Raw genomic sequence first — 13,224 nt, forward strand, 5'->3', positions numbered from 1 at the left:
TTGACGGCAGCATAGGGTAAGGGGAAATATTTTGGCACACTCCCATTTCTTGGTAGGGCATAATTTTGCTGAAGGGATTTTAAAATAATTTTTCTCGTCACGGTGGCTGTTCCGAACAAGGCCTGGCAAGAACTTGGCAAGGAGTTGGCAAGGACTTGGCAAAGACCTGACGCGGACCCAGCTCGGGACAGCCTGATGCGCGGCCTGCTTCTAATCTCTGATCTTAAGCCGAATGAACTTTTGTGGTGACTCCCGTGGTCCTTCATTGAAGACACCTCATTTGCCTCGTTACCACTGTGACAAACAAAGAATGAGAACCCTCCTCCCAAGGACTGAGACTGAGACCCCTGCTACAGGGAGGAGGGGAAATTGGTGGTCTGACCACTAATGACATGACCTGTTTCCCTTCAGTGATTCAAATGGACTTATTCTTCATTGTATTCGTCTTGCTTTGGTGGTTTCTGTGGACTCACCTGTTCCCGCGTGGCGATTACAATGGACTTTCATTGTTACACTTGTTCCCCCCTCTTTCCTCTGTGGACTATAACTGGACCCCCGAGTCGACCAAAACTTCGGAGACTTCCCCGACACGACAGACGGATCCCCATCGTCCGGACCACTGAGGATCTCGCCTGTGTTGGTAGCTATTCCCATACCCCTCTTCTCTCTCTCTCTATCCTTTATCTCCTTTCCGATCCCCACTATTGCATTTACTGTTTTGGCCCCTAATAAAGGTGCATTTGTTGTGATTAACTGATAGTCCCTTGTTGTTTGCCTTTTTTGCACTTTTGGGATCGGTGAAAAGAACCATCACGACACCCCGCAAGAAGCGGATCGTGACATTAAAATTGGCGTCACGGACAGGATTTCTGTCTAGACAGAAGGGTTGCAGCTGAAAAGGCACCCACACTGTCTTTGGGAATTCATAAAGGATCCCCTAGTGCAAAAGGTGGGACACTGTTGTTTTGTTGTTGTTGTGTGTATCTGGTCTGGGAAGGAAGGGACAACTTGAAGCAACTAAGCAGAGCCTCCCAGGCAGATTATTGTCCTTTCACCCACCCCGGGAAGCGAAGGGCGACACAGCGAGGGCTGTGTAGTTTTGTGGAACTTAAGTTTGTACCTCCCTGTCGTGGTTTTGGTCCCTTCACAAAATGAGTGACAATCTTAGCCTTGAAATTAAAGCTGAATTTCATGCACTACTAGCCAAACACAATGCCAAACCTTCTACGGAAGGAGAAAAATGGGCACAGAGTAATTGGTTGAACTTAGAAAATGTTATTGATAGAGTGTGTTCATTACAACATGAAACAAAATTCAAATTGGGCAAAAATAAAACTATCTTATGCTCAGGTTTGGGAGCTTGTCTTACGGCAGCTATAGAAAATCGCTTCAAGCGAAGAAGTGAGGAACATGCTATAATAGACTCCCTTCAAAATCTAGTTGAAATTTTGCAAAAACAATTATATGAAGCAAAAAATGTGATCTATGCATTGCGAGCTGCCTTAATAGAGGAACATATTAACAAATCACATAATGCTGATTCCTCTACAGAGCTTGAGGAGAAGGAAACTCCTCACATGAAACAAATCTATCCTCATCAAGAACTTGAAGCAGCAAGTAATTGTGGGGAACATTGCTGCCATCACTTGAGACCCTTGATTAAAACAGAGTATAACTATCTCAGTGATGATGATCTCCAACCTCACATCACAACCAAACACATACCATCACAACTAAACACTGCCACCGAGCTAGCTAAGCTTAAAAGGGAATACGGACACCCTCCACATGAATCAGAAACAGAATATGTTTTCCGGGTGTCCCTCACTGGTGGTGATCAAATTCAATTAACTGAACAGGAAGCCAGTGGGTATTGGGGACATGGTGTCTTCTTAACAACAGGAGAGAAAGGTGACACATGGTCCCTGACACAGCGTGCAGCTTTTTGGGCCGGGGGAACAAGCCCCTTGGAAAGGGGAGATCCCATAGCTAGAATTAGTACCCCCGACCAACTCTTGGAAAATGTGCACAAAGCTGCTTGCCTGCAAATGACTCACAAAAAGAAATTAATTCCTGACTTTGAATCCCTGATGCAATTACCTGTGAAGCCCGAGATAATGACCCCTTGAATTTGTGGGCTTCCAGAATCACTCAAACCTACAGCAATTCTCCTTCCAAAAACTATAGCAGCTGTATCTCCTGTAGAAAGACCAGATAGATTTCCTAGTAACTGGAACGACCCATTTGTTCCCCTTTATGACTTGTTGAGGAAAGGGGTGAAATGGGATTGGAGTCTTTCTCAGGAGCCAGCATTGCAATTGCTGATTTTTGAAGCAACAGCTCATCAAGCACTGGGCCCTATCCATCCTACAGATCCTTTCCAGGTGGAATGGGGATTTGCCTCCTCAGGGCTGTCAGTACACATATGGCAGCGGGGTCCTGAGGCTCTGACAAGACCTGTTGGTTTTTACTCACGTGGTTCCAAAGATGCTGAGAAAAGATACACTACCTGGGAAAAAGGATTGTTTATGGTTATCTTAGCTTTCCTAGAAGTAGAAAAAATTGCATGAAAACAACCAATTGTATTGAGAGGCCCCTTCAAGGTTATTAAGACAGTCACTAGTGGGACCCCCGCCTCCTGACCGGGTGGCCCAGAGGGCCTTAGTGAGAAAGTGGTATGCTCAGGTTGAGCATTACTGCAACTTCTTCTCAATGACAGAAAGACCTGTAAAAACTTTAGCAATCCAAGAAACTGACAGCTTGGACAAACCTGCCTCTGTAATCAAAGTAACCCCTCCTTTCTGCCCCGAACAATCAGCAAACTCTTGGTTTACTGATGCTTCTGCTAAAGGGAAAGGAAAAGTATGGAAATATAGGGCAGAATCCCTCCACTTTTCCTCTGGTGAGCAAATTATTACAGAGGGAGAAGGTAGTGTACACGTTGGGGAGCTGATAGCTGTCTGGAGTATTTTTCAACGAGAAGCACAGAATTCCTCTTTGGTCTGCATCTACAGTGACTCCTATGCTCTGTACCAAATGATCCTAATAATCCAGCTCATGACCCTGGCCAACCTGTTCTGGTGGACCTCTCTTACTATAGGACTAGTAGCACTTGTGCTAAAACCCCCTCTGAATAAATATGCATGGGAAGCCTCTGGTGCTCTAGGGAAAGAGCATTGGACAAATACATGCTGGATAATTCCATCATTCTAACTTTCCTGCCTCTCGGCGGCAGAATTCTGTTGTGTTTACTTTTTCAGAAGAACTCCGAGGGACATGAAGACCACCTAATCCATGATAAAACTGGTAAATTTTTCTGCATCCTACCACAACCCCATGGCCAGAAACCAGCTGAGTGGCCGTGGTCTGAAATAATTGTGGTAGGATGCAGAAAAAAGTGAAAGGATCTCTTTAAGCACAAAAAGGTTTGTACGCACCCAAGCATACAGGATTGTTGGCACAATTTTACACTAACACAGACTGCAGAGGTGGTTTGCTTATGGGAAAAAACACCGAAGGGCTTTCTTTTAAGTTTATAATAAATGCTGTAGCCCAATCTACTACGGTTTATACCACCACCACTACCACCACTCGAGCCCAGCCACCAGTTATGCTTACACCGAAAATTTTTGAAGTTGGACCATATATAATCAGGAAAACTGGCCAACAACAGATATTATCTAATCCGGCATGGTCTCTTAAACAAGTCAAATTGCTGATGCAAAACAATGTCTCAGAAATACAACCAGCTTGTTCACCCTTTTTGCAAACCTCTTTTCAGGGTTGGACAACCTGGCTGCGACAGTGGAACCCTCCTAAAAAACGGGTGCCAAGAGACGTAACTGGTGTTGTGGGAACAGGATTGGGAATCAATTCAGAGATATTAATGAATAAATTGGCTTCTACGACTAGAGATTTAACCAAAATACAACAACCACAGCAGTCGTCCATATCGGCCTTGGGAACACATCAGTGGTTGCTATCAAACATTCTACCAAATTGGGAAAAGGTAAATATGAAAGACCATAAATTGATAATTGATGCACTTAATGCCACACAAAGCAACGTTTCCTTAGCTCTTAGCTGTATCCAGGCTCAATTATGGATGCAGTCAGTTGCTGCCGCAATTATAAGAGAAGGTGAAGAAGGCACTTTTCCTACTGAAATTAGGAAAATAGTCTGGGACAGTGCCACTGACTTTGAAAGAGATTTCCAATCCTGGTGGAATTTAGTGAATTTTACCTATGACCCTAACACAAACACAGCCACAGCATTTGTGTTGACCATAAGAAATGCCTCGGTGCATTTGATATTCCCTATCATTGCACTAGGATTAAATCATGACGGAGCCACTTTCTATCCTTCTGAACATAGAGAATGGGCCCGTCAAATTGATGACAAATGGCAAACTGTCAATTTAGAGTCCTGTACTATCCGAGAACAACTAGGGTTTATCTGTGAAGGTAATGCAATTATAGCTCAAGATATCTGTTTAGACACAGAACAAAATATCTGTCATTTTGACATTCATCCTAACGAGACTTCTGAAACAGTCCTTGTACATACAGGCAATGGGTGTGCCTGCTTTAGAATCACTTGTGATACTGTGCTTATAGAAAGTACAGTAGTAGATACTAAAAATCATTCAAATTTTTGTGCTTGCAACTTTACTAAAATTGCAGGATGTGATTTTTCTTTTGTAGCTCCAGTTACTTCACATGAACTTTTAGAATCCAATCTCACGATGATTCACAAGCTACTGCCTACTCCCATTGGGATGAACCTTACTTTGGTAAAGCAACTATTACTTCATCAAGATCTAATAGAGATCCTAGGAAAAATCAAGGAGAATGGACAGAAAACTCTGGTAACTGTTCATCATGATGTGCAAGAAATACATCGTGTTGTAGAAAGGGTGAAAAGTGATGCCGTGCACAGGTGGTGGGATACCCTTTTCGGGTGGTCGCTTACTGCCACCGGTGTCCTGAACAAATTGTGTCATCCCATTGTTGTTCTTTTGATTTTAGTTATGATTGGTTTTGTTTTATCAGTAATCTTGCTTATTGTGAATTGGAGAATGATGAAACGATGAACAAAATTGACATCTATAATTAATGCACACCACTTGGCCGACATCCTTTACACTATAGATGTTCCCAGGACTGTAGACACAAGGAGATTATAAGGTTAGAAGATATGTTTTACATAATTTTCTCTTATGATTTGTTTTAATCACTGTTTTAATTATTTTTGTTTATTGATTAGAAAATTGTACTGAGTAATATTGATTATACTAGGTTTATTATTTTATTGTTTAATATTGATTATACTGGTTTATTATTTGATCAATCTATTGTTCAATTGATGAATATTGATTATTATCTAAACAATTTATTAACTATTACTGGTTTAATTAATACTTATTGTATTCTGCTTATTATTTAATTATAATTTGCTTACTAATTGTTTTAGTTTTTCTGTTTTCTCTTTCCTTTCCTTTTTCTCTTCTCTTTTCCCTGGCATTGCTGCCAACACTTGACGAGTCCTGAAGACTCCACGACGACACCATGGAACCCTGCTGATGAAGATCTTTCGAGGGCAATCGTCAGTCACGGGGTGGTGTAAGAGCCCGTCTGAAGCCCCTCATTTTCCATTCTGCCTTCCGATTGCCACGAGAAAGAATCCCTTCCCCCACTGCAGTTCCGGCTTAGAACAGGACACAGCGCAGGTGCAACCACTGAACCGTCACGCTGGCTGTTCCGAACAAGGCCTGGCAAGAACTTGGCAAGGACTTGGCAAGGACTTGGCAAAGACCTCACATGGACCCAGCTCGGGACAGCCTGATGCGCAGCCTGCTTCTAATCTCTGATCTTAAGCCACTGAAGGCTGGCAGTGAAATGTCACTGTAGGATCTTGCTGCACTTGGCTTTTGGCCCCTTCTTAAGAGCTTTGCCTTCAAGGGCAGGAACATGTTTCCCTACTGGGAACTGGAATTCCAGACCCTTGGAGTGTGTGCCGTGCAGGACTATAGAGACTGGGATCATGCGGACTGGGATCATATGGACTGGGATCATGGGGACTGGGATCCTACAGACTGGGGGTGCACAGACTGGGACTATGTGGATCAGGACCATCCAGACTGGGATCATACAAACTGGGATCATTTGGACCGGGATGACTGCACTGAACGTTGTGAACGGAGGTGGTCCCACACTGCCCAGGGCTCCCTCCCAGTCCCTCCCAGTCCCAGTGCTGCTCTGGGGTGCAGCCAAAGCTGCCCAGAGTGAACTCAGAGGTCCCAGAGCAATCCAGGTACAGATCCCAGCACCGGTCTTGGAGCAATCCTGGTCCCGATGCCGACCTCGGTCTCAGTCTCGGTCCCAGAGCACCCCCAGTGCGGGTCTCAGTGCACCCACTCGATGCCATGTTCTCTAGCCCAGGTGTTGGCAATGCCGCTCTTGAAATGAGTCCCCTTGTCTGACTCAGTCCTCTCAGGGGTGCCATGCCTCCCCAGGACTTGCTTTTCCAGGCCCAGGATGGTGTTGGGGCAGTGCTGTGAGGCACAGGGGAGGTCTCCAAGCATCCCGTGGTGGCTTCTACCATGGTGAGCACGTAGCGCTTGCCTTGGCGTGTCTGGGGCAGTGTGACGTGGTCAATCTGCCAGGCCTCCCCATACTTGTACTTGGACCCCCGCCCACCATAGCACAGGGGCTTCACCCGCTTGGCCTCCTTGATCACAGCACACGTCTCACAGTCATGGATAACCTGAGAAATCCTGTCCATGCTTAGATCCACCCCTCGGTCTTGTGCCCACTTATAGGTGGCATCTCTGCCCTGATGACCTGAGGCATCGTGAGCCCATCGAGCTCAGAACAACTGCCCCTTGTGATGCCAATCCAAGTCTATCTTTGACACCTCTGTCTTTGCAGCCTGATCTACCTGCTCGTTGTTTAAGTGCTCCTCATTAGCCCGACTCTTGAGGACATTGGCATCTACATGGCAGACTTCCACAGGCACCTCTCCACCCGAGAGGCAATGCCTTTCCGCTCATCAGCATTCCAGACTGGTTTTCCTCTAAGCTGCCAGTTGGCCTTTTTCCACCTTTCCAGGCAGCCCCACAGAGCATTGGCTGCCATCCATGAATTGGTATAAAGGCAGAGCTTTGGTCACTTCTCTCTTCCAGCAATGCACAGAGCCAGCTGAACGGCCTTGAGTTCAGCAAGTTGACTTGATCCACCTTCTCCTCAGTAGCTTGTGCAGCCTGTCGTGTGGGGCTCCATACGGCTGCTTTCCACTTCTGGTTCATCCCTACGATGCGACAGGAACCGTCCGTGAAAAGAGCGTAGCGTGTTTCCTCTGCTGGGAGATGTTTGTATGGTGGAGTTTCTTAAGTCCATGCCAATTGTTCCTGCTCATCTTCATCAGCAAGACCAAACTTTTCACCTTCTGGCCAGTTTGTATTTCCAAAATCCTAGTTCTGGTTCCAAATACGGGTGTGCTGTGTGATGAGGGCAATCCACTTGCTCTGTGTGGTGTCGGTGGCGTGGCAGGATGTGGGAACCTTTCCTTGAAACATCCACCCCAGCACCGGCAGTCGGGGTGCCAGGAGGAGTTGTGCTTCTGTGCCAATCACCCCCAAGGCAACTTGAACTCCTTCATAGGCGGCCAAGATTCCCTTCTCTGTGGGAGTGTACTTGGCTTCAGACCCTCTGTAGCTTTGGATCCAGAATCCCAGTGGTCAGCCTCGAGTCTCCGCAGGCACCTTCTGCCAAAGGCTCCAGGACAAGCCATTGTTCCCGGCTGCAGAGTAGAGCACATTCCTCACCTCTGGTCCCGTCCTGACTGGGCCAAGGGCGACTGCATGAGCGATCTCCTGCTTGATCTGGGCAAAGGCTTGTTGCTGTTCAGGGCGCCAGTGGAAATCGATCTTTTTGTGGGTGACCAGGTAGAGAGGGCTCAAAATCTGGTTTTACTCAGGAATGTGCAATCTCCAAAAACTGGCTTCCAGCAGAATCTGGACGATCCTCTCTCCTTTCTCAAATACTTCCATTGCTGAGTTCCCCCACACAATGATGCCATCGATGTACTGCAGGTGTTCTGGAGCTTCACCCTTTGCCAGTGCAGCCTGGATCAGTCCATGGCAGCTGGTGGGGCTGTGCTTCCACCCCTGGGGCAGTCGGTTCCAGACAGTCTGATAGTCCAGGCAAGGTGTTCAACTGCTTCATGTCCTCTGCCTCTCCAGCAGCTATGCCAAAAGCCCACCTGAGTCCCTTTGGGTCTTTGTAGTAGCCATTCTGGAGGAAGTCTATGCCCAGAATACACGGGGCCTCTGGGCCGGTCACAATGGGATGTTTCTGCCACTCCTTCCCAGTCAGGCTCACCTCGGCTCCCAACAGGGTCAATTGCTGTGATCGATCCCCCCGTCAGCCCGGCAATGGAAACAGGTTCTGCCCCCACATGTCCCCATGGTATCAGGGCACACTGCGCACCAGTATCAGCTAAGGTTTCATATTTCTGTGGCTCTGATGTGCCAGGCCATCGGATCCACACTGACCAGAGATCCGGTTTTCCCGTGCCTCTCCCTGGCTCGAGGCAGGGCCCCTCTAGCCCTGGTTCCCATTTCTTCCCTGGGCATACATACTAGAGGCTCCTTCAAGGGGATCTGACAGATCATACCCGGCAGCTCGGTCACGGGAGGCTGAGGCTGCCTTCGAGTGGAATTCTCTCGATTAGTGTTTCCCTGCTTGCGTAGACACAGCCATGCTGCCAGGACAGAAGTGAGTTGATGAACTTTGGACCTGATTAGCATAAAAGATTTGCTAGTCAGAATGCCTTGGCAAGAACAAACAGAGCTTTGAAGACTACAAGAAGACTGAATCAAGAAGATTGAATCTACTTCTATGAGCAAGAGATGTTGCAAAATGGATAAGTTTGTTTATGTGTTGATTCACCCAATCATTGTCAAAAAAAATTACTAGTCTTCCAAGAATTGTGTATAAGCATGTGTAGCCCATGTGAAAAACACGTTCACTCTCCTGTGAAAAAGTAAAAAGTTTAATAAAGGACAATGGGAGACAAGGACCATGGAGCAAAGGTTATTTATGGCCAGGTGCATCTTGGCACTCAGCCAAGAGCACCCTGTTACCTTCGGGGATCTCCCTTAAATACCTTTTCCCTCACATCAGCCTGTTGCCTATTCACAGCCCCTTATGCATATCCATAACCTAGTTTACATTTTCCAGGAACTATTTTACATGGCCCCTCCTTGGGTCCCCCTTTTCAGAGCATGCGTGTTTCCTGGCTGGGGTTTGTCTCCTTCTCTTTATCACTTCCAGTTCGGGCCTTGGTCCACACTGCCTTCAGACGGTGGGTGCTGATCTTTGGCAGATCTGTAGCAGGTGTCCTCATCCTGTGTTCATTGGATGTTATCCCATCCAAGCAGGCATTTTAACACAAGCAGACTTTTTTCAACTATTGCACTACTATGTCTAAGCTTAATTAACAACAAAATTAGAAACTATATCTTTGGAACAAAGTTACTTTAACATTACACATATAAAATTCATTTTAATATTTGTGAAAAGCCAATATTATAATATATATCTATAACACTCCTCTCCTGCAAGGAAAGGCTGACACAGCTCGGCTTCCTCAGCCAGGGCAAGAGACTGAGACTTGATCCAACTGTGGCCTTCCAGGACCTGAGGGCAACCTACAAGAAAGCTGGACAGGGGCTTTGTAGGAGGGCAGGCAAGGACAGGACAAGGGAGAATGGATCCAAATGGAAAGAGAGTCGGTTTAGGTGAGGGATTCAGAAAAAAGACTCTCCTGGAACAGGTTGCCCAGAGAAGGTGTGGCTGTCCCGTCCCTGACAGTGCTCAAGGCCAGGCTGCATGGAGCTCTAGACAAGCCGGGCTAGTGCAAGGGGTGCCCAGCCACAGCAGGGGGGTTGCAGCCGTGTGATTTTTCAGATCCCTTCCAAGCCAAACCATGCCACGACTCCATGATTCCGGGATACTTCCCCTCCTCATCCTCTGTCAGAAAAACAAACTTGGCCCCAAGTTCCACATTGCAGACCATGTCCTTTGGCAGCCTGCAACTGTCTCAACAGAGGATGAAAAGAGATGACTTTACTGAGACAATTTCCCTATTCTACTTGAAAATTAAATGCTGCACTCCTGTCCAAAAACTTCTGTCAGAAATTGTCAGAAGAGGCAATTCTTCCCCATGAAATGCTACACCTCAGCCAAAGAAGAAAGAAGCCACAAGCCAAGACTCTTCTTTATTGCTACATTGTTTGATTTGGTTACTTCTCTAATAGGAATTCCTTGGGGGTTTTATTTGTTTGTTTCTTTCTTTCGTTCCGCGGGGCGCGCGGCGGCTCCTCTGTTGGGTTCACGGAGGCAACGGAGGAACGTTCGTGAGCTGCGGCGGTTCCGCAGCAGCAGCAGCAGCAGCAGCAGCAGCAGCAGCAGCAGCAGCAGCACCAGCAGCAGCAGCAGCACCAGCAGCGCTTCTCTCGATCGGTTTTCCGCTCGACTTTCCACTCGCTCCCCATCCCCTTCTCCCTCTCACACTCACTCTACTCCCGTCCCATCCCGTCCGTGTCCCGCCTCTCCCAGGCCGGTTGATGCTGGAGTACAGCCCACCAGAGTGGATCCTCTTTGGCTACTACCATGGCCAGCCAGCCACCATCTGGTCCCTGGGCATCCTGCTCTATCACCTGGTCTGTGGGCACCTTCCTTTCCACACAAACGAGGACATCGTCCGGGGCCAGCTCTTCTTCCCGCCCCGGGTGTCTCAAGGTGGGGCTGCGCCTTCAGGGCTCGGGAGGAGGAACGGGGCTGGGAGGGGGCAGCTGGCACATCAGCGTCCTGCTCTGGCAGCTAGTGAGGCGGTTGATCTCCTGGGCTTAGCTGGAGGAGGTGGCACGTGTGCCTCTGTGCTGCTCTCCTCCAGAAGGGAGGATCCATGGGAAGCTTTTGGCTGCAGCTCTGAGCACTCCTAGTGTGGCCTGGGCACTGTGGAATGTGGGAGAGCATGGACAGGAGCCTTGTCCCGCTGAGCGGCGGTTTCTGGTTTCTCTCTGCAGAGTGCCAGCACCTCATCAGGTGGTGTTTATCCATGGACCCCGCAGACAGGCCATCACTGGAAGACCTTTTTGAGCATTCTTGGCTGCAGGAGCCCTGCCTGGCCCAGGAGACAGCAGAGATCCATCCCTGTGCTCAGTAGGATCCAGGAGCCCAGCAAGTACCAGCTGCATGCGTCTGGTGGCACTCCAAGAAAACCCCGGAGCGTTTCCCTGCGGCCGCGGCACGGAGGAGAGAGCGCAGCCGAGGAGATGCTTCCGCTGGTCCCCGGCGAGTTGTGGAGGGAGCGGCTCAGTGCTCCCCGTGCCACTGGAGAAGTGGTGGCAATGCGGTGAAGGTGCCACGGACTGGAACAGGGGAAACATCCCCCTGCAGCTCAATGGCATCGGGATGTCCCCGCAAGCTGAGGCACAGCTGGCGTGTACTTCTGGAGCACCACGTGGAGCTGGAAACACCATCCTGGAGCTGGCCGCTGGCGGGGCAAAGCCGAGTGGCTTTGGCTGCGGCCCCTTCCTGGAGGACACGCTCTGCGCCCCGAGGAAATCAAGATGAGTCCCCAGCCGGCGCAGGGGCGGGGGGATGCTCGTGCTTCCAGGCATGGCAGGGCTCGGCCTGGCCACGCGCCGCAGGTTCCCCGCTCGACGGCGCTGGGGAATATTAATTTTTCCACCGGCTGCCGAGCTGCTTTTTGGTGGGACAGGGGACGGATGTTGTGGAAGGGGAGCCGGCTCCTGGCCTTGCTGACAGCTTCTGCCAGCCAGCCTGGCACGGGCTGGGGCGGGGGCAGCCAGCCTGACAAAACATCCATCCATGTGGATGGTGGCAGCAGAGGGGGACGGGTTCTGAAGCTGTGCCCCAGCTGGTCTGCTTTGCAGGCCCTCGAGGAAGGGGTGCGTTTACGGGCGGGAAAGGTGGGGTTTTTCCCCACCCGTGGACAGGTTTCATTCTCGCATGGAGTGGTCAGACCCTCCTCAGGCCCGTGAAACGGTGACAGGCTGTGTAGGTTTTTCTTGTTTCCAGGTCTTGTTTTGAATTGACTTTCATGCAATTGTTCTTTATTTTCCCAGGAAGATTACACCTGGTGCCCGGACTGGACGGGGAAGCGCCTGCACCGTCCGTGGAGCACATCCAGTGCCAGCGCTACCCCAGGAGCCACGGCCTGTGGGGACATCCCCTTCAAGATGGACGAGGACCTCATGCGGGATCGGCTCCTCTCCTGGCAGCAGGTCTGCAGAGGTGGGTACCCGGCTCCACAGCTGGGCTGGCAGAAGGGCTTCGGGCAGAGGGCAGCGGGCACACGGGCATCCCGCCCTTGCAGCTGCTGAGGAGGCTGCTGTGCTGTGCTGAAGCGGAGGAGGTGGAACGTGGCCTGCCACGCTGCCCTTCTCTCGAAACAGAGAATGGCTCGGGAGGTTTGGGCTCTGAGCACAGCCAGCAGCCTGGCCCGGGCACAGGCCATGGCAGGACAGGGCACAGGAGCCTTCTGTGACTGACCGTGGCTCTCTGGTTTCTCTCCGCAGGCTGCCAGCACCTCATGCCATGGAAATGGCTCCGCTCGGCCTGCCAGGCTGGGAGGGCTCGAGGGCGGCGGGTGTTCATTTGCTGTCAGAAATAAATCGTTCTATTTTTTTGTCATCGTCATGATCAGAGCATTTCTTTCATCCTTTTCCAAGCTTTTGGCCTCCCTTCCTCCAGGGTAATCTTTTTGTGTCCTTCCTCAGCCACTTGATGGCATTTGGCAGGGGGGATTAAGCAATGTGAAAAGTTCAACAACAGCTCCTGTTCAACTGCAGCAGCCCCTTCAAGAGCCCTGAGCTTCCAGCGAGGTCCACGTGTGCCTTGCAAAAGGGAGTGTTTTGCAGCGATGGGGTTGTCGCCCTGCTGCAAAAGCTGGGAGGAAGTCAGAAGTGGCAATATGCCAATTTGGCTCAACCTCTGCCCAGGTTCTTCATCTTTCCCCTCTGCTCGGTGACAGGCAGGCAGGGCTGGACTCCAGCAAGGTTCAAGTTCTTGGTGCTCCCTGGCATCGAGGGGATCAAGTAAACTCTTGTATGCAGTGGCTGCAATAGGGCTACTGAAGGGAAAAAGGAGATGTCGTGAGGTGGGGAATCCTTCTTGTCTCCTTTGTCTCCCC

At 49.5% G+C, this 13,224-nt stretch overlaps 1 protein-coding gene across 1 annotated transcript; it reads left to right on the plus strand.

Moving 5' to 3' along the window:
* The first annotated feature begins 10,630 nt into the window (after window positions 1-10,630).
* LOC128783120 (serine/threonine-protein kinase pim-1-like) lies at window positions 10,631-11,435 on the plus strand. Its single transcript, XM_053933707.1, has 2 exons — window positions 10,631-10,805; window positions 11,093-11,435. Exons 1-2 carry the CDS (start codon window positions 10,631-10,633, stop codon window positions 11,230-11,232), a joined length of 315 nt encoding a protein of 104 aa, XP_053789682.1. The 3' UTR covers window positions 11,233-11,435.
* Window positions 11,436-13,224: the final 1,789 nt, after the last annotated feature.

Source organism: Vidua chalybeata, unplaced genomic scaffold, assembly GCF_026979565.1.
Source record: "Vidua chalybeata isolate OUT-0048 unplaced genomic scaffold, bVidCha1 merged haplotype W_reject_10, whole genome shotgun sequence".
NCBI lineage: Eukaryota > Metazoa > Chordata > Aves > Passeriformes > Viduidae > Vidua > Vidua chalybeata.

Coding starts and splice junctions, on each gene's coding strand:
- LOC128783120 (XM_053933707.1), top strand. CDS start 10,631: ATGCTGGAGTACAGCCCACCAGAGTGGATCCTCTTTGGCTACTACCAT. Junction 10,806..11,092: donor CCCGCCCCGGGTGTCTCAAG/GTGGGGCTGCGC, acceptor TTCTCTCTGCAG/AGTGCCAGCACCTCATCAGG.